General features: G+C 40.1%; 1 protein-coding gene across 1 annotated transcript; it reads right to left on the bottom strand.

Moving 5' to 3' along the window:
- Positions 1-4,264: 4,264 nt before the first annotated feature.
- On the bottom strand, positions 4,265-12,967 carry LOC137049049 (uncharacterized). Its single transcript, XM_067427441.1, has 5 exons — positions 12,648-12,967; positions 7,660-7,750; positions 5,413-6,485; positions 4,826-5,143; positions 4,265-4,622 (listed from the first exon to the last, which is right to left on the bottom strand). The coding sequence occupies exons 1-5, from the start codon at positions 12,965-12,967 to the stop codon at positions 4,265-4,267; spliced, it is 2,160 nt and encodes a 719-aa protein (XP_067283542.1).
- Positions 12,968-22,790: the final 9,823 nt, after the last annotated feature.

Genomic DNA, 22,790 nt, shown 5'->3' with positions numbered 1-22,790 from the left:
GAAACAAACGTGTGTGTGTGTCCTGGTATTCCCTACTTTGTGGGAAAAACTCTCGATGTGTTGACTGTCTGCACGCGTCCTTCACTGTGAGGCTCCGTACAATCATCCCTTCAAACCACACAATCATAAAATTTAACAACAATAGAAAATAAATAAGTAATATAAAATATTAAAACGTGAAATGGGTAATATCAGGTAAATTGGGCCACTTTTTGGTAAATCGCATGGGACAATAATACCATATAAGCCTTTTCCATGTGATTTTATGATTAAGAATGACTGTTTCTGATACGTTTGTGTTGAAATTATGTACTAAAATATAATTATTAAGGCCCTACACTTTTTTTGCATGAACAGTTTCAGGTAAAATGGGCCAGTCAAACTGCAAAGGGAGATATTAATTTATCATCAATTTTAATTTAAAAACACAATTGCTTAACAGCCACATGCCATTTAAACTGCATTAAACAAACATATTCATGAGTCCCATTAAAAAAAACACATTTTGGGTGCAAACCCACATATTCAATTGTGCAATTAAAAAAAGTCCATTTTGGAACAGTATAGATCAATGAACTGATGTCAATGTGTGTATGTGCGTGGTGGTCGGTGTGCGAGTGTGTGTGTGCACGGACATACACACAAACACACATTGTGTTTCCAAGTTTTATGGGGACTTTCCATAGGCGTAATGGTTTTTATGATATATAATGATGTATAATCTGTACATTCTATCCCCCTACACTGCCCCTATCCCTAAACCTACCGATCATAGGAAATATTCTGCATTTTTACATTTTCAAAAAACACCACTTAGTGTGATTTATAAGATGTTTTCCTCATGGGGACCAAAATATGTCCCCACAAGGACAAGGATTTCGGATATTGCCATCTTTGTGGGGACATTTCTATTCTTTTGTACTGTGCTGCTTGCTATTTTAACATGCTCTCTTTAACTAATAGAAATAAGCTAATTAAAATCACCAACACCAGTTCAAAAATAATCTGTCTGCCAACTCCCAATTTGACAGGTCTGATTAACACTGCTATCATTCGCAGAGCAAAACCTATTATTCGAAATCCTAGTTACCCCCTCAATTCATGTTTCATCCTTCTTCCCTCAGGCAGGAGATACAGACAGCTACCCCATAAAAAATCACGCCTAGGGAAAAGTTTTGTACTTTCAGCAATAAGAGCACTGAATCTACATAGTGATTAAGTCTCATATCTCAAAGGTTTGCTGCTGATACCGTCTGTGTATGCTTATATTTACGTGACCAATAATTTGTGTATTATGAGAAGTATGTGTATGTTATGTGTGCTGAATGTTGCACTGGTACAGTCTGTGGAAGCATATTTCCTCTCCTGAGGACAATAAAGTATAAATCTGAAATCTGAAATCATTTTCTCCCCATAACGTAGGGTTTACCAGGCCACACACACACAGATGTCTGGTGTGCTATCTTTTTGGGGACTCACCATAGACGTTATGGTTTTTATACTGTTCAAACCATATTATATCCTCCTACACTGACCCTACCCCAAAACCTACCCATCACACAAAACTTTCTGCATTTTTACATTTCCAAAATAACTAATTCTATATGATTTATAAGCTTTTGTACCCATGGGGGACCTCAATTTAGGTCCCAACTGTTACTTGTCAAGTACAGTTATGACAACAGTTTGAAATCCTTTGCAGTCATTGGCTTCAAATTCCAGAGGGGCTAGGACCCCATACCGTAAATTGCCCATTTTACCTGATGGCCCATTTTACCTGATATCACCCAAACATGTCATTACAAAAGTTCACAATGCTGCTGCAGGTGAAATATAATGTGGACAACACTGAATAAATATATTTTTGTCAGGTTAAATATTGATAGTTGGTCACTCAAACCCCTTTATCTAAACCAAGGGTGGAGCCAGACGATGTAAACATTTGGGGCTTAGCCCAAACCTAGTGGGATCCGGGGGCATACTCCCCCGGGGAGATTTTTTTCCTATTTACATCAGCTAAATGGACTATTTTTCAGGCTGTTTGAGATAATAGAATGCCTAAAAATCTATATGCTATCTGGGAAAATGATCAGTTACTAAGTAAAAATAAAAAATAAATAAAATAAAAAATCACCCAGTAGAGCCTACAACCTGTTTTGTATTTAACTGTTCTCCAGCTGTAGTGAATCCAAAACACCAAAAATGTTAAGGATGACTCATTTTCACCCCTGGCAAATAAAAAAAGGCAACCATTTGACTATTTTTAAGTTAGCCTGCATAGGTAAAATTGGAATTTGGTGTAAACATCATTATTAATCTTTAGAGTTCAGTTTGGTTTACTTTGTGCTTAGTTGACAAATTTGCTACATCAGAATCCATGACCAATCAGATGTTGTTTTCGGCTGCAAACTTTCACGGTTGGTTAGTTCTACAAAAGAAATGGCCATATTTGGATTAGACAGTGCTGTGTGTGAGACTGAGAGCTTTATAATGATATCAGGCATGACGTTTCTGTGAATGGAGACGGCATGGGAGCTCGCGTTAGAATAACTTTGGATGATTTCAGGTAGAAATCTAAAGGCGCACGGTGACAAAATATAATGAAATAACCACCTTAAATGTGTAATGTTGCCTTTTTTTATTTTGATATGAAAGCTTACATGTTAAGGGAGTAAACTGGCCCAAAATCTCAAAATTGACTATGTTTTCACCTGTCATGTCTCGCCTTAACAGTGGTGGAGGAAGTACTGAATCTCAGTACTTAAGTAAAAGTAAAAGTAACCAGAAATATATTTACTTTAGTAAAAGTAGAAGTACTACAACGACAACCCTACTTAAGTAAAAAGTATCTGATTTTAAATGTACTTTAAGTATTAAAAGTAAAAGTACTTGCATAAAAATGTATTCTCTTAATGTCTAATTCTAATAATTAAAAAGAAGAAAACTGTATGAGTGGTGGTATGAGTTAGTTTTGGGTTAATGTCTGTTCTTACCATCTGTTGCCCAGTTTACATTCTGACTTACAAATGTGGTTATCTGCAAAGTTAAATATAATTTTTCTGAAGCAACATTCTCATCAGCTTTGATGTATTTAAATCTTCATCTTTATGATATTTTTACCTTTTATAAAGGACATTTTCCCCTAATCTTATTAAATATAGGCTTTGCTTCAGCTTTCCCTTTATATTCTTAAATTTGATTAATAAATTAAATTAGAATAAGATACAATAGGGTTGTTACCAATCAAATTAAATAATTAACACTGAAAAATTACAACTGCACTAAATAATGCTATGAGATTGTTTTAACTAAAAAAAGTTAACTAAACCACCAGTAGATGCCAGCAGGTGAATCCTTATGAGAGAGTCATTGAGTCGATTCGTTCAAACGGCTGATTCGTTCATAAATGAGTCAGTCGTTTATAAATAGGGCATTGAATCTTTGATTCAGTAATGCACTGTTGCTGTGCAGTACGTTATGGTTCGGATGTGGAAATCTGATTTTGGAAATATTTTCTCTGCTGAAATAGAACAAAAGCAATAAAGCAGTCAATAAAATGTAAGTGACTTGATGTTAATTAATTGCAAAGGTGTCAAAAGTATTCACATTCATTACTCAAGTAGAAGTATAGATACTAGGGTTTAAAAATACTTCTGTAGAAGTTGAAGTATCAACTAAAGCTTTATACTTAAGTAAAAGTGTAAAAGTACTGGTTTCAAAACTACTTAAAAGTATTAAAGTAAAAGTAATGAAGGAAAAACATTTTTTTTTTACATGAAGGACAAGGGGTCAGGCCGTGCCACAGGGGCCTATAGTGCGCTACCCCACCTCCCCAAAATGTTTTTCTAAAGGCCACAATGACTGTAATGATATTAAAATGTTAATGTGATGCACTGGGCTACCTGTTTCAGCTGATAACAGGTAGCCCAGTGGTTTCAGAACCATATATGTGTGATACTGAGCATTCATTTGTTTCATGGAGCAGAAGATTTGATGACTAGTTGCCTAAGTATTGTAATGGTGCAAAAATTCAAAGTTCAGAGGCTTGTTATCAATAATCTTTATTGGCATATAAAAAGGTACATCAGCTTAGCTGCAGAAATCTGTGTAGGCAACAGACAAGAAAATCTGTGTCATTTGTCACTTTTAACAATGTTACATTTAACTAAACGATGTAAAACACTTTGGACTTGATCCTGTATTTCAACAAAAAGGTAATCTACATCAGGATCTTCATCAGTTAAGCACAGAACATGAAAAAGATTTACCAATAGGCTTGGTTCAATCGCAAAAGCAGCTGGTTCTCAAAATTCTTTGAACCAATGCATGCTCTTCTTGGCCTAAAGATCATCCCTGCAACACTAAACAGTCTTTCACAGGCTGCTGAGGCAGGGAGTGCTGTATTAAGCTTAAGTGATAGCTTGCACACAGCTGGGAAGGACTTCAGTACCTCTACTGGGTCTCCTGGGCATCCCAGGTATGCATCCAACTGCTGTGTTGTTTCAGGAGGGCCAGTCTTCTTCAAGGAGGAAAAGAAGTCCTCTTCCTCAGATGATTGGGAGCCCTCCTCACTGATGTGATTCTCAGCCTGACCTTCCAAATGACTTCTGATATAGTCAAGGAAAAAAAAAAAAAAAATCAGACCAATTTAGACCGTATGACAGTATTGTTATTGTGTATTGGATAGTATGTGTGTGTGTGTGTGTGTGTGTGTGTGTGTGTGTGTGTGTGTGTGTGTGTGGTCATTAGATGTCATTTTAAACTCATTTCACTGTCTCCATAGAAATTACATGCATTAAGGGGAAGTTGAGAAGTGAGACACTTGCCAAGTTTGAGGATATTTTCGTCACTTGTCCAGCAGGTCTTAAATTTGGGAACTAGAATGGCTGCGGCTATCAGCTCTGGATCTGCAAGCATCTCGCCGAAGCGTTTTTCAAGGCCTGAAAGTAGTGCAGCAATCAAAGGGTCACAGAACTTGGAGGTGACGTGAAGGTGCTGGAGCTTGGTCTTTAGTAGAGTTATGGTGGGGACCAACCATCCCATCTGCACACTGGATTCTCCCTGAAGAACATCCAGGGCCATTGCAACTGGGCTCATTGTCTTTGCATATTCTGCAAGAAATGCAAGTTCTGCTGGAGTAAACCTGTACAAAGAAAAGAAAAACAACATGGAATATTTAGCCTACTTGATGTAGCACCTTCAACTGGAGGAACTGATCATTCAAAAGGAAAAATAGTGTCATCTAATACTTTTAGAAATGTAGTTGTGTTGCTACAAATCACATCCATAGTAAATATGGGGACTGCTTATTGATATAGTGCATACATGTGTTCTAAATTTTTCAAAGTATAAAACTATGATTTAATCTATTGTTAATCACTTAACTGAAAGGCAGAAAAAACAAGCACTTACTTTGGTGTATCTAGTTCACTGCAGACAGCTGCAAGGGCTGCTTCACCTTGTTCTTTTGTGATCCTCACTATTCTTTCTACGGCTGAGAAGAGTGAATTCCACCTGGTAGCAACAGGCCTTACGAGTTGGAGTTTGCAGTGGTCTTCGATTACTTCAGATGCGGTTGTTGATCTTGAACTTTTGTTCCACGGGCTAGAGCATTTGGCAAATGTGGACCTTGACACACGTTTGTACAGTGGGTTGGCCTCTGCTTTTGTAGCATCAACTGTGGACACTAAATTGAGGAGGTGGCAGGCACAGCGATGGTGCTTGGGTAGCTGGTATTCCAAGTAGTCATCTTCGTCTAACAGTGCTCCGGCATCAACAAATTCAACACCTTCAGCGCTTTCCTCTTCCTCATTGTAATCATCATTTTGACCATCATCCTCTTCTCCATCATTCTCTCCTTCAGGTTCAGGATTGTTGTTCTCGTCAGTCTGCCCAAAAACTCTAAAGGCTTTTAGGAAGTTTGATCCGTTGTCAGTTGTAGTACGAACAATCTTCTCTCTGATATTAAATTCTGTGTGAATATCATTTAGGGCAGCAGCCAGGGCAGAAAATGTATGGGACCCTTTAAGTTGCTTGCATGCCAGGGCAGCACAGGATCTCTGCATGGTCTGGGGGTTAAACCAGTGCGCAGTGACTCCAATAAAACCACGACGATGTGCCGTCCAGCAGTCTGTTGTTGCTATAAACTCAATTTCACTAAGGGCAGCTTTCAGTTCTCTTTTCATTTCAACAGAGGCCTTTGTGACTTTTTTCACCACAGTATTGCATGTCATGACATTTGTATTTGGCTGAAGATGTTTCACAAGATCAATAAAGCTCTGTTGCTGAACAATGTGTGGTGGGTGCAAGCCGTGGACAACAAATTTGAGGACAAATTTATCCACACTTGCCTGGGACACTCGTCGAGTCTCCCAAAGCTTGGTTTGTTTGAAGGGTGGGGCCAAAGAACCTTCAGTGGATGACTTCCTTTTGAGGGCTGCTGAAGTAAGTTGTGTGTACCTCTCTAGACTAATGGGGTGTTTCTTCTGTGGAGAAAATGAATGCACATGCACAGATTGAGATTCATATTTTTTATCTCAAACCACAAGCTCAGACTATCTAGGACTTCCACACTGTATAAAGTCATGCTTGAAGTTCATGAATGAAAGTCAGATTACAAGTCAGGGAGCAGTTTCACTGGTCTATGCAATTATGTTGAGTAGACCAGAATATTGCTTAAAGCTGTTTTAGGACCACAAGTAGCTGCTGGCATGACTGAAAAGTAGCATTATTGATTATTGGCATGTTCCTAGCAGGGCTGCACGATTTGGGGAAACTATTGTGATTATTCTGGTTAAAATTGCAATTTAAAATGCTTTTATTATTATTAATAATAATTAATAATACAAATATTTAACAAAATAAATACTACAATGACAATAACATTTTCAATATTAAAAAAAAATCAAAAATATAATACAATAATATTTTACAGAAAACTTATTTTACAAAAAAAACCTAGGTTACATGCAGACTAAATTCATTACAAAGGTCAGGATTTAATTTATATATATATATATCTGTATATATATATCAGATATATATATATATCTGTGCTTTTTATCCGTGATGTCAATTTCTTAAAGTCTATGTCTTTAATATAAAATATGAGCCTCGTATGCATCGTGAAGGAAAAAAACTCATGTACACTGAAGAAAAAACATATGAATTGTTATTAATTTAGATAGAGAGAAGTATTATTTCTTATTTTTCAACCAAAAGTTTCAATCATAGGCCTACTGGAGCCAGAGGTAGTGACTCGACTGACGATATGAAGTGAGTTAAAACGTGTTATTAAATGTTGTATTTTGTTGGACATCAGGTTTATGAACACTTCACATTAGTAGGCCTAACGTTACTAGTTTGTGAAGACGTTTGGAATGTGTGTTTTTTTTTTTTTCCTGAAAGCACGTTATGAACGGCTCTCTTTCAGACCAAGCAGCGTTTACTGATCACAGAGCGAGCTCTTTACTGACACGCTGGGCATATATTTATTTAATTAAAATCGCACATAACCCAAATCTCCATTGCGATTCAGTTTAAATTAATCGTGCAGCCCTAGCACCAGAAAACATTGAAAATGTAACATTAGTATGTTCCTATAGGTTAAGGTTATTATAATGTTGTCAATAATCGACTGATAATAAACTTTCAGCTTACCTCAATATGTTTTTTCAAATTAGACGGCGAGTTTTTGAAAGCCATTAGCTCGTGGTACTTGGGTGCGCAGAGCTTGCATCGCATTCGAAATGAGTTGTTTTTTCATCCACCCATTTCGAAAAAATTCTTCCAGGTATGGCCAGAGATGTATAAGGGTTGGCTGGTCTTCCTGTCTACCACCCTCATCGCTGGTGCTTCGTTTGGACATTTCGCTCAAATTCTCTTCTTGAGTGTCTTCCACAGACATCTTCTTACTTGGCTACACACGTCTTTGCTGGAGTGAGATGTCATGTGTCATGTGCAGGTGCGATGGATCGCGTATAAAACCAATAGGGTGTCGGAATGTTGTATGTTTATACTTCTCATCCAACCACAATCAACTTCATTCTATCTGGATGGCGCGATTTATCTGGATAGGTTTTTTTTTTTTTTGAACGATCGGTAACAACCCAAACGAAAACAAGCCAAAATAAAATAGTAACGAGGCTATTTTTTAAATGTAAGGAGTAGAAAGTACAGATAATTGCGTGAAAATATAAGGAGTAGAAGTAAAAAGTAGGCTGAAAAATTATTACTCCAGTAAAGTATAGATACCCAAAATTTCTACTTAAGTAAGGTAACAAAGTATTTGTACTTCGTTACTTGACACCTCTGATTAATTGTTTATGGAACTGTCAAATTAAATCAGTGTCACATTTTCTGTCGTGATGGTATTCAGGAAAACTACACTCATTGGTCGTGTCATGTGATGCTTTTTTAACTGTTTTAAAGGGGGGGTGAAATGCTGTTTCATGCATACTGATCTTTTACACTGTTAAAGACTCGGATTCCCATACTAAACATGGACAAAGTTTCAAAAGTTAAGGTGGACGTTTGATGGGAGTATTTCTTTGTCAAAAATACTACTTCCGGTTAGTCATAAGTTTCGGCAAGTTTTTTGCGATCATGCGTCCACTTTGACGTTAATGGGGGCGGAATTTCCTTGTATGGGCCGTACGGACAATTCTACCGGAAGAGCGTGAGAGAGAGAGAGGGAGAGAGCGAAAGTAACAGGCTACGCCCATCAAAGCGCTGGCTTGTAGGATGCGCTGCACAGGTAATGTGCACAACTAACAATGTCACCAAAAAAGTGCGTTTTTGGTTGCCAGACCAAGACAGTCCTGCACAGATTCCCCAAAAACCCTGCGTTAAGGCAACAGTGGATGGAATTTGCTTTTCCGGATCAGCAACTGAGTTGCGCGAATGTTTATATCTGTTCGCTGCATTTCGGTGCCGACTGTTTCATAAACAAGGCCCAGTTCGACGCCGGATTTTCCAATCGCCTAATGCTAAAGGATGGAGCAGTCCCAACGATAAAGGTCCCAACGTTAGAACCGCGGGCGGTGAGTTAGACTGCTTCAAATGTCTGTGTTTTTGCCTATGCTCATCAAGTAGCCCAAACATGATCACGTATAGTTAATTGATCAATGGAGCATGCGATGTGTAGTGCGTATACATTTGTTTAGCTGGCCACTATATGTGTAACTTTATGTTTGTGTATTGTAAAAGCACTCCAAACAACAATACACAAAGAGTGGGGAAATATGTTGAACTAAATAAGCGCGCTTCTTCATTCAAATGCGCTACTATTCCATGTCTTTCTATGTAAACACTAACTTAGCCTGCCGTGCAAAACCAGTCTGCTTAATAACGGTACAATTGTCTACACAAACCCCGGGTAAACACACACACACACACGTGCACAACTGCACTTCCCACATGTACACCTTCAAAGACAAAAATAGGACGATATAATTCAAGTATAAATATGTAAATAACACAAGGTGCTAAGCATATTATATAGTTATTGTATAACTTGTAACACATAGAGACGTCCTGCTCTAGTCGTTTTTGCTGCTGCTCCTGTTCAACTTCAGCCTCTGGGTCTGATTCCGGATCATAGATGTATGGCTCTATCTGATTAAAAGCCATATTTTTATTTTGAATAAAGTTTTTCCCGCTGTTAGGGATGACACAGCTTTACGAAGCATTCAACACAAACAGCGGCGCGCACACGTCATTATTTAGCTCCGCTCACACGATACGCCCCCACCCGCTCGGCTTTTTTCGGAAAGACTCGGAACAGCGCGTCTTTCTTATATAATTATTAAAAAAATAAAGAATTTTCGGAGATATGCAGGATGCAATGCTACTCTATAGGTACTCAAGATTGACATGACACTGACTGAAACTGAGTGTTTCACCCCCCCTTTAAAATATAAAAACTAATTATAAAATATAAAAACTAACTAAACTAAGAAATTTATAGTGGAGTAGAAAGTATAATAATTGCTGCAAAATGTAACGAAGTAAAAGTAAAAAGTATGTAAAGTAAGTAAAGTAACAAAGTATTTGTACTTCGTTACATTCCACCACTGCGCCTTAATAAGTAAGTAACACCTAATATTAACTCGCTAGCTAGCCAGCAATACAGTCATGTAACGCAAGTACAACAGCGGATTCACAAACCTGTAACACTTTCGTCTGACACATAATCTCTCTGAGATCTGCCGGTGAGGTTTAGTGTTCCTTTTAAAAAAATGTGTAATGTCCATGTTAACTATAGTTAACTACGACGCCGGTGAAATACAAAAGCCCGCCAATCCCTGATGACAACGACGAAGAAGATGTATATTCTTCTTCGTTAGTTTTTATTGGCAGTTGGCATTGGCAAACAAGCTGAGTGATGTGCGATGCATTGCCGACCGCCACACACACGGTAATAGAGCTTTTGTTTCATTTTTTGCCGCTCCAGTCTGAAAGACTGAGAGGAAATGAAACAAAATGAAAGGTTTTTTTTTTTTTAACTAAAAGTTTCGGGGCTTTTGACAAAACATTCGGGGCTTAAGCCCAATTAGCCAACCCCCCACCCCCCCCCCCCCCACCCCCAACCCCCCCGCTCCGCTCCTGATCTAAACTTCTCTACCTAACCATCGGACTCGCACATCCGTCATGTTTGTAGTTTTTTAACATTTTTTATCCGCGTTTGTAGTTCTAATCGAATCCTTGTCCAACTCGCAATGGGTTGAACTTGTGGGCAATAGTAAAATAGTAAACCATCCGGGTATCTTTGGAACACTCTTTTCAACATACTACGATTTGGGACATGACATGCAGGAAAATACTAGTAGGCTAAATCATGTGCACAATTTATTTATTAGTTCCCTCAATTATATCCTGCGCACAATTTATTTATTTATTTATTTTCGCACTTCATGTGCGGGCTTTGTATAGTTGTCTTCACGTGTAGGAGATCAGAGAATGTCTCCATTTCAAGGTTTGTATCATCACAGCAAGATGTGAAGCAGTGACTTTTTCCATTGTTTATCTCTTGGTAAATTAACACTTGTTGAAATTGTACTAGTCAGTGGTTTGCGCCAGTAAAAGTTTTTTGTTAAAAAAATATTGGACTTTAAATTATGGACAATTTCGTCACCAGAGCGAGGCGGAGATGTAGTCTCCTCGCACCCCTCAGGAACCTGATGACCAGGTTGTGCTTACTTACCGTTTTACCGTCCAAGAGGTCATGATAAGCGGCGATAGCGGCCACATAAACCTTCAGGGTGGATGGAGACAGCCTTCGATCCAACCCTTCTTGGAAGAAAGAGAGCACAGACCTGATCGGGCATTTCCAGGGGTCTTCTAGGCGAGAAGAGCACGAATTGACGAAGAGGTTCCACTTCAACGCATAGGCCTGTCTCGTGGACTCGGCCCTAGCGGAAGTGATGGTAGCCACCACCGTAGGTGGTAGGGTACTCAAACCTGCCGCGTCCCGTCCAGGAGCCACACGTGGAGGTTCCAAAGATCGGGACGCGGGTGCCACAGGGTGCCCCGTCTCTGAGAGAGGAGATCCTGTCTCAGAGGAATCGGCCAGGGAGGGGCTGTCGCAAGGAGAACTAGTTCTGGGAACCAGGTCCGGCCGTGCCAGAACGGGGCGACCAACGTGACCTGCTCCTTGTCCTCCCTGACCTTGCACAAAACACGTGCAAGAAGGCTCACTGGGGGAAACGCATACTTGTGTAGGCCCTGCGGCCAGCTGTGCGCCAGTGCATCCGTGCCGAGCGTGCCCTCGGTCAGGGAATAGTACAGGCTGCAATGGGACGAGTTGTGGGAGGCAAACAGATCTACCTGTGCGTCCCCGAACTGATCCCAGATCAGCTGGACCGACTGGGGATGGAGTCTCCACTCCCCAGGGATTGGCTGAAACCGTGAGAGCTCGTCGGCTGCACGGTTCAGGATCCCTGGGATATGGACAGCACGAAGGGACCTCAGGCGCTTCTGACTCCATAGAACGAGATGGCGGGCGAGTTGAGACATGCGGCGGGAGCGTAGACCGCCCTGGTGGTTGATGTACGCTACTACGGCCGTGTTCTCCGATCTGACTAGAACGTGTTGACCCTTCAACAACGCTAGGAAGCGGTGCAGGGCGAACCATACTGCCAGCAACTCGAGGCAATTGATATGCAGGCGGCTCTGGCTCTCTGACCAAGAGCCGGCGGCTGCATATCCATTGCACATCGCACCCCAGCCCGTGGTGGATGGATCTGTTGACACAACAACATGCCGGGAAACTCGTTCTAAGGGCACACCTGCCCGTAGAAAGCTGAGGTTTGACCACTGGGTGAGTGTCTGTCTGCAGGCCCGAGTCACTGTGACCCGGAGCGTGCCAGACTGCCATGCCCATCTCGGGACTCGATCGCGAAGCCAGTGCTGAAGCGGTCTCATATGAAGCAATCCGAGCGGCGTCACCGCGGCTGCAGATGCCATATGCCCCAGGAGCCTCCGAAATAGTTTCAGTGGAACCGCACTCTTGCTCTCTATCTGACGGAGGCAAGTCAACAGTGACTGGCGCAAGGGCTGCCTCGACAATCTTCGTGAAGACGCGAGGGGACAGAGCTAGCCCGAATGGTAGTACGGCATACTGATATGCCCGCCCTTCGAACGCAAACCGTAGGAACGGTCTGTGTTGCGGAAGGATGGACACATGGAAGTACGTGTCCTTCACGTCGATCGCTGCAAACCAATCGCATGGACGAACGCATTCAAAAAGGCGTTTCGCAGTCAACATCCTGAATGGAAGCCTGTAAGGGGATCGGTTCAGGACGCGAAGGTCCAGGATCGGCCGTAACCCACCGGAATTCTTCGGTACAATGAAGTAGGGGCTGTAGAAGCCGGACTTCATCTCGGCTGGAGGAACGAGCTCGACTGCGCCCTTCGCCAGTAGGGTCGCGATCTCAGCACGCATGACAGGGGCATTGGACCCCACCATGGTGTACCGGACACCCCAGAAGCAGGGAGGAGCTCGCGCGAACTGAATCGCATAGCCGAGTCCTCGAGGGCAGAGAAGGTGGAGGAGGCCACCGAACGGTCGCGGGAAGACCTGGAGATCTCCCGGACCGCGTGCACTCCTCATGCATCTCGGGAGCGAAATGGCATTGGGGGCAGGGCCCGCAGCTGTCGGGTGCCACCTCCAAAAACCAATCGATTGATGTGGCAATCGACCTCTCGCCGCTATCTGGAGTATGAACGAAACGAACGGGGCGTCAGCAGACGGTCCCGCTGCTTCATTCCAACACTCACTGGAAGCGATGTGCAAGAGGGCGGGAGTGGCCCGAGGAATGATCGTCTGGGTTCTTAATACCACAGCACCGCCCTCAGGTCACCCTGGCCACCAGCCAAAGTACCACCTCTCTCGGAGATGGTAGATCGGGGTGTGGCAGAGGGGACTCTCTCTCTTAACAGAGATCATTGAGTCTCGACCACAACATCGCGATGGTCATGTTCCCGCAGAGGGAACACAGCACATCCACAAACACTGTCCGAACGTGCCGCCCAAACATGTCGAGCAGTGAATGCATCCCAAAGACAGCAACAGATATCGACCGCACCCGGAAGTGCGCGGGCAAACCGTCTTGAAAAAGACGTGCCACACGCAAGCTCTTTTTGTGAGAGGAAGCTCTGCAGAGTGCCGAAGCGCCCAGGGAAAACACACACAGCTGTTGCAGATCACTGCACAGATCAGCAGGCAGGCAATGTGAGATCGCTGGAACGCGCCGTTACACCAACACCCTGGAGAACTGCTCGTCTCGAAGACTGAAGAGAGGACTTGCCGGAGAGAAGAGATGCTCTTGGCTCCGAGGCAGAAAACATAATGCGATTCATGCAGCTACTTCGTTATATACCCAGGTGGGTAGGCGGAGTTACGCATGCAAATCTCACATGCCCATGGCATTGGCACCGCCATTGGGCGTTTTCTAAGATCTCGAAGATGATTGGCTTCTAGGCGAAACCCCCATTCGTCAGTCACTGACGTTACGTCGGAGTGACTGAACGAAAGGGAACCAACATTATCCCCCTCGATCTGCAACAGAATGGTCCGTGCTTTTTTCCTCTCCGTTTTATACAATTTAGCTAGTTATGTAACTAGCATAAACGTAGCCAAATAAAGTTAGGCTATCTTATAAATAAGATAGAATAAAGTGTATTTTGCCACTTTATAGTCACATATCAAACTAAAAGATATAATACAGATATAATATATACAGGTTTACAGATATAATAGTTGAAATCACTTGTCTAAAGAATCATATTGATGTAATTTATATAAACAAAACAAAATCATGTTAGAGGGTTGCAGGATTTAGTTACTGTGGACTAATATAACGTTACCTGCTGTAATTCTAACACAAGCACACAAGGAAACTTACACTCCACTGCATGAAAAGTGGGATTTTCGTCCCCGTAAACGGCCGGAAATCTCCCTGATTTTCGACAATTAACGTCAGTTTACAGCCTGTGAACGTCGCGTTCGTCTGTGCCACATATTGACGGAAACGAACCATGACGTATGTGGAGCTTGCGGAGGCATGCTGGCGCCGGCGCTAATGGCTCTAATTAGCATATGAATAGCAGCTCTGGGCTGCGCCTTGCCGGAATGGCTTGAATTTCCTCACTCAGTATTGGTTGAAACTACTACATTGAAACAAGAAATATCACTCGTGATTGGTTGGCAGATCTGTTACTATTGGTCAACCTCGGTAATAAATTAATAAATTTAAACCCCCAAATTATAATAATTTTACACACACACATATATATATATATAAAATTATGATTTGCATATTATTTTTTAATTGTATATATTCATATTCATGTGATATGCTATTATGTTTTATATTCATGTCATTGTTATCCCATGGACTACGCTATTATAACCATCAAGGACATTCATTTATTGAGGAAAGGAAAATATGCCAGGGACTTGCAATTTATTCAAAGAAAGAGCTTTTTATTAGAACAAACACAAACACACAACCAAATGCAAAACGTGTGAGATCTGCCCACACAACAATAGGAAGCTCACGAGAAGCCCAAAATCCTACAGCACCATGAAGTCTCTGTTTTCCGCTTCAGAGCTGTAGGTAACTAGCGCCATTCTGTCTGTTTCAAGTCCATTTTTCAGACGTCTGTCGTGTGTTGCCCTGTTCTTTGGAATCGCCTCTAATCTCGATTGCAGCGTGGCACAGAGCTCGGCGAGCTCCTGGCTGGTCGAACAGTCCATCCAGACACCGCGCGAACGATGCCGTCTTCCTCATCAGACATCAGGTCTATGGTAGCGCACTTCCAAAGGCCCACCTCATATCCTCAGCTAACACAATCTTTCTTGCTTGTAGCAGCTGTAAAAACAAACAATAAAGACAATCAGTATTGCGCGATGTACTGCGTAAAATGCACCTGAAAAATAGTCACACTGACCAAAAACGGATCTAATCTAATAAATCTTACCCTCTTTCTTCTCAATAGACTCCGAGCTGAACTCTTCACAGCTTCTGCTTGCGATGCAAGAACTGGATGTTTGTACCTGAAGCTCCTGCGTACTGTCTCTATGTCTTACATGCAGCTGGAAAACAATTAAATGTGTTATGACGAAGTTGTGAAGACGGCGTACTGCTTCCTGTAAAATGACCAGAAAAAGAAAACACTTTTATAAAGCAACTTACATTTGTTCTTTTACAAGGCTAATTTCAGCTTGTGCTACTTAAAAAGCTTTGCTTTAGGTTACTTTAGCTTAGATAACAGTCTTACCGCAATCTTAGGACTGGTCTTCTCTTAGGCACTCGTCTTCTCTTCTTAAAGTTAGTATCTTCCACACAGTTTTTCGACTCCAAAGCAAGCAACCTATCATCTATGGACAGCAACCTGGAGATTACTAAAGTTAACTGCTCGTTAAAATCGGCAGCAAACTGAGCAAGCTGACGAGATAGCCCACTGATTGCATTCAGCTGTTTCTTCCCGCCGGTGTTACGGATCAACTGGGGATCATGTTATCTGGGGACGGGCGCGTGCACGCTGCTAGTTTTACCTGGATTTACAGCAGATGTTAGACGAGGACAGATTCGTCACAGCGGATTTTCCACTGAACAGATTTAAAACGCTTTCCACATTATTGGTAAATGTTTGCATAATATCAGGCTCTGTGTTTTCCTCTGTCGCTGCTTTGCTGTATGTTTCAAACGCAGTTTAAGGTAATTTTTAATGTGGTTTCATTTCACAACACAGACCACGCCCACATTTTGTTACATTCTTTTCGATGAAAGTCGTATCCAATGACAATTACATTCAATAAATTACATTGTGTCGTATTAGTATCGGAATTTTTATTTTATTTTTAATAACTATTGTTTTTGTAATTTGCTTAGGGTATTTTTTAAATTATATATATATATATATATATATATATATATATATATATATATATCCTAACTAAAATAACTGTCATATTACCTTTCTCATATTAGCCTATTATATTCTATTATAATCTATTATATTGCCCACCCCTTGCCCACCTGCACATCCCAGCTGATATACAAGATTTGGGGGGTCATTCTGCATTTGAAAGTTTGAAAGGGTTTTAAATCTTCTAAATAAAGTAAAATGATTCAAAATCAAGTAATTTATAAATGCCAAAGTCAACTTTAAACATATACAATGTAATTTCCAAACAGCAAAATTGTGGCCAGTGAAAATGCTGAGTGGCTAGTAACTTTGGAAAACCACTAGCCACGGTGGCCGGTAAGCAAAAAAGTTAATGTCAACCCCTGTATGTGTGTGTGTGTGTATATATATATATATATATATATATATATATATATATATATATATATATATATATATATATATATATATATATGTAGTGCCGTTAAAATTAATTTGTGTTAACACGTTAATTTTGACAGGCAATGATATATGATATATAAAGTTTGCTGATGTATGACGCCGCTTATTAGCAGGAGACCACAATGATTGGTAAAAGTTGCGGTGATTGGTCAAAATTGCGAGTCGCACTGAATTCACGGGGACTGATTGCAAATGACACACAATAAATAATCTAGAATACTTTCATCAAATATATAAATTCAAGCTTAAGTTTAAGATTTTACAATTAGGCTATACTGAACCTGATCTATCTAAGAGATTTTCTTAGAAGGAAGTTAATACCTTTTAGAAAAATGTCACATGGGTTAAAACTCCTGCTACCCTGATTTGCATTTGTATAGCTCACAGCATGTTCATTTACATGTTAAAGCCTCCCCTGGAGTTAAGGGAAGGGGGGTCTTGGGGGGGACAACTGCCAAGCAAGGCCCACGTCAATTTCTGACAATTCACGGCAGTTTTCGGTGTCGCCTGCAAACTGCTGTGTACAGTCGTAAACCTGATCTTCCACGACAATCTACAGTGCCGCTTATTGACGAAAATCCCACTTTTCATGCAGTGCTCATTGGTGGGCACGTAACGTTATTGCGGATGATGTTGGCACCGGCTGTCGGCGAGATGGGAGGATGAAGGCGGGAGACAGTCATTCAGCCCCATTCACCAGTAACAGAGGATTATCAGTGAATCCCAGTTGTCTGACGAAAGTTTATAAAACTATCCTGTGTAAAATGATCACTACAGAGGCGGTTGTTGATGGTGATTCTCAGCTCTCCATCAAAGTGGCGTCTTCATAAAATGAATCCAACTCTTCTTGATATGATCGTTTTTCGGATATTTTAAATAAGGACACGGATCTGTGTTGTAAGTGACTACATCCAGGTAGTATGCATTTCTGCGACGAAGGCATAGCTAGCTAGCAAACTGTAGGCTATTAGCCTAACTAATAGTACTCGCAATTGAGCGGCAAACTGATGCGAATGGGCTTTAGTTATAGAGCCTCAGTGGCTCCTGTGCGTCATCGTCAGTAGGGGCGGGGCCAGGCTCAGAGGCTCCAGTGCGTCATCGCGCCACCGTTTTAGCCCCGCCTAGAAAATCCGGAGCACAGCAATGGTGAAAAACTGTTTAACGGTCTAACTCCACAATTTAGTACTTCACAGTTCACAGTCTTTGCAATGTGTTTAGCAATACATTTCTAACATTTATAATGTGTTTAGAATTTTTTCATAGAATTGCCTTTACAGGGACTTTAATTCAAAATCTAATATTTCGAATTTTTTTACAGCACAAACGATTGAGACTATTTTGCCAAGTTTGCGCTAGGTGGGGGGCCAAATTTACACAGGTGTATTAGCTTCGTGAAATATGAAAAAGGTTGCAAAATTGATTTTAATACAGTCTCTCCACTGTTACAACCATCCCAGTGTACAGAATAAAATATACATAATGAATCAATCATATACTCAAAATGGAAAATATTATTTATCAGTCATGTTATTGTGACTTTGTTTCATGTTTTAAATTGATTACCTTTATTTCATACATGACAAAAAAAGAGATGAAACCGTCAAATTATAATTCAAGAAAATGATTTAATATGTAGAACACCTAAAAAAGTTTAAACATGAGCTCAAACATTCTCAGCAACAGATGCTCCTGTTAAAGCAGCGTTTCTCTGTAGTTCAAAGGCTCACTAAATCTATTATGTTCATATTATTAAATTGTACATTAAAATATTTGATTTATTTAGCTAAGTATAAGATGTGTTGCCTCTCAAACATCATTCATCCTTATTTTTGCAATTGTGTGTGTGTTTGGGGGGGGGGAGTTTACAATCAAATAAAATTGCTGAATAATCAGAAAAATAACTGCATACAGTCTGCAATATTGCTTGATCGAATTGATCTAAGATATTTATAACAACGTAAAAAAAAAATATATATATTCTATGTAGCCTATATAGCCAACAATTTAATAATATATTATATAATAAAGTTTTGTTTCAAAATGGATGAAGAAAATATAGCGCCTTGAAAATCTCAGCAGCTCGTCAAAAATGTCAATGTGTCGTCTGTTAAACGAAGGAAGCTGTTGGAGTTTCCAAAGCTGACATTAAGAAAGGTAAAATACACAACATGTTACATCTGTAAAATAAATAAAATTAATATCATAAAATCACAATTCAATTGTCAGGATCTGGCAACTTCAAAATCACAAACATGTGCATACTGTGTCTGTGGGAAAAACATTGAACATTGAACATTTCTGATCTGAGGAATGGGGCAAACATTCCTTGTGGGTATTCAAGGTGGCACGTCGCTGTATTTTACAAATTGCTAGATCTGTGTACTTTACCGGTGCTGCATGAAGAACAACATCCTCAGAAGGGACTTCATGCTTCAGATGGCCCAGGAGCTGCGCAATGACGTTGATGGCATCCAAAGTGGCACCACAAACCACGCATGGACAGTGCCCCTAGACAGTGCAGATCTGCAGAGGAGAGTGACGTGCACGGTGAAGGCAAAATGCAAACAAAATAAAACTGTATAATAAATAAAAATAAAATTAAAAAAATGTGCCTGAAGTAGTGGGAAGATGTCTGTGGGAAATACACAGTCACAATGATGAATGTTTGCTTAAACTGTGTTTCAACTCTGTAATAGGTCACGCAATGCACATTCAAATGAAGATGTTTTAGTCTACTCATAAATGTTCAAACTTTAATTCATTTTCGCCATTTTAATTGTCGATTGTTTGCTACTGTGTTTCTATTTATTCAAATCTGCCTAAATTTTTTATGATTACAGAGTTTATTGGTGTTGTTCCCTTATTCAAATTTTAAATGATAAACTAAATTAATTAATAATTAATTAGGTGAAACTGTGTGCTTGAATTTGTTGTTCCATCATACATCTTATGCAGTTGACAAATTTTACCTGCTGGCAGTTAGACTTTAGTTCAATTAGGATATTTAGGTAGTTCTTTTTTTAATGGTGTCCTTTTACTAAAGTGAGAAAATTAATGAAGTGAGAACAACTTCATTGTGATATACACATTTACATTCGTAAGGTCCATCCGTTTGTTATGGGTGTTGGATGCAGCAGAGAAGAGGAGAGCCAAGACTTCCAAACAAAACTGGCTTTATTCAAAACAAACTCAAAACAGAACATAAACACCATTATCAAACTTGAGACCAGACAAAGAGTGAACAGGGGAGAATTAAATACCAATGCTGCATTCCACTCCACTTTAAGACACGCACTTGCAAACTTCCCTAAGCACTTCCCCTTGGGGGAATCCCTGCCGCCATTTTGAAGTGCGTTCCACTTCGTGAAGTGGACAAGGGAAGTTTATATGGACAGACCCTTGCTCCCTCGATTTTGACCAAGTGAACGAGTCTACTTCATATGTACACTTCAGGCAGCTTCATATACCACAATGCAACGCGATTGTGACGTCACCACAAATCGCGTTTAATTTACCCCAACACAAACAACTCTATGATATTTTTAAAAACATTTAAAACAACCCAAACACATCCATATACATATAGAATGCTGCATTAAACAATTTTGTAAAGGAAAAAAAAAAAATAATAAATCAACTCCATAGTGGATTCCAAGTGATCAAGGGCTTAGGGCGTTCCAGTTCAGTCCATTTGCAAAGTTTCCGCCAGTAGTGGGCACTTATGCAACGTAAGCAATGACGCACATCCGAGTGAACGAGACGGAGGGAAGTTTGCGAGTGATAAAAACGAACCGGAACGCAGCACAGCACTGATGACTAACTAAACGAGGGGGACAGGTGACAATGATGACAATAAACTATGGTAACTAGCCCTGCGTCCCAATTCGCATACTATCCATCCTAAATTAGTATTCGAAAATAGAATTAGTATGTCCCAAATCGTAGTATGTTAAAAAGAGTATTCCAAAGATTTCCGGATGGTTTACTATTTCCAGTCCGAATTCGAAGTGCGGATCGATGGGCACTCTAACGGCTGATATTGCCCACAACCCATTGCGAGTTGGACGAGGATTCGATTAGAACTACAAACGCGGACAAAAAGCGTTAAAAAACTACAAACATGACGGATGTGCGAGTCCTACGGTTAACTAGAAAAGTTTAGATAAAGGGGTTTGAGTGACCAACTATCAATATTTAACCTGACAAAAATATATTCCCTTACGAAAGGAAAATATATTTACCAATATATTATTTTGAAATATATTATAATATATTGTAAATACATGGAATAATATATTAATGGTATTATACAATATATTATATATTCCTGTAATATGTTGCAAAATATACAAATGATTGCCGCTTTCATATATTGTAATATATTGGAGAATATAAATATCAAATCCCATATATGTGAATATATTGCCTAATGTATTACATGATATTTTCCAATATACTGCAATATATTTTTGTTTCGTTAGGGTTTATTCAGTGTTGGCCACATACTATTTCACCTGCAGCAGCATTGTGAACTTTTTTAATGACACGTTTGGCCATTAACTTTTAATGCATCATTATATTTAAACTGCAAACACATGAGGAGAGTCTCTGACCCACAAAGACCCACCCATGGCAGATCAACGAGCGGCTACATTTCTCTCCGATACGGTAGGAGATTAAACTGAATGTGGAGGATTTGAAGTGTGACGAATCTGACGATGATTGACCGGGCAGATAAACGGTGACGGGATGCACGTAACTAAGCAACAGAGTCCGTTAAAGATGGCGAAGTAAAATGTCCCGAAGCTTGCATACTTTTCTGCTACACACTTAAAAGTATATATCTTTTCTTCACAAAAAGAGTACATACTTTTAGGACATAGTATAAGTAGGCGAATTGGGACGCAGCATGACAATGGAAAAGTGGCAGGAAACAGAATAAAGGAATATGTGACAACTCAAAACAGGAAGTACAAGGAGAAAAACACAACCAAAACAGACCATACATGTAACACCGTTAGCGGAATGGTTGAAGGACTTCTGCGTCTAAGACTTTTCCATGAGTACATTTATCTGACTCCAATTCTGAGACTTTGTTAAATTTGTAACTTAACAGATGATCATAATTTTAGTTGTGATTTAATTTAGATTGTTGATTTCTCTTAGTATCTCTTATCTTCAAATATTCATTCCTCAATGGGGAATCGAAGTTGCTCAGAGGATAATGCTCGAGATTAATTACATTACCTCACGGACTCAATTTATTCAGTTCTGATATTACAGAGGAGTGCAGTTTACTCATGAGTGTAAAAGTGTCATTTTAATAACTTGATACTTGATAATGATTATGTTTAGCGACATGCTCAAGTTCATGGCGTCTAATGTATGAATCTGTCCTGACAGGATGATTTGAAACTCCTACAAACTCTTCATGCGACACTACTAACAAAATTATTTTAGACTAATACAAGAATCATGATTAACATTTATTTTGGCCAGACAGAACTTAAAAAACATTATTAAACATGAATCCATGGTGCACAACTTTCAGCATAACAATATAAAACACTATTACAAAGTAATATGAAAATAGTTTCAAAAAGTCATGATATCTGGCACAATACATACCTCTTAGGACACGTGAAACAACACGGCATGGGGGCTTCTGGCTACAGAAGGTTCCCAAATGGCAGCTCTGCTACCCTTCCTTAAAGCTACACTGTGTGATATTATTTTCCCCCATCTAGCGGTGTAAAGGTATATGACAATCCAGTGAATATTAGTTTCTGTTCCTCTCAATTCCGATTTCGTTTGAACTCCTACGGTGGCCGATTTAGTCCAAGATTAACATGGCTTCCAGTTCGACCTCGTCAATGAGTGCCATCGAGTGTTAAAACGCGAAAAGCGAAGCTTGA

The sequence above is a fragment of the Pseudorasbora parva genome, chromosome 20, assembly GCF_024679245.1.
Source record: "Pseudorasbora parva isolate DD20220531a chromosome 20, ASM2467924v1, whole genome shotgun sequence".
In the NCBI taxonomy this organism is placed as follows: domain Eukaryota; kingdom Metazoa; phylum Chordata; class Actinopteri; order Cypriniformes; family Gobionidae; genus Pseudorasbora; species Pseudorasbora parva.
Note: the sequence above shows the minus strand (reverse complement) of the source record. Positions and strands in the feature narration are given on the sequence as shown.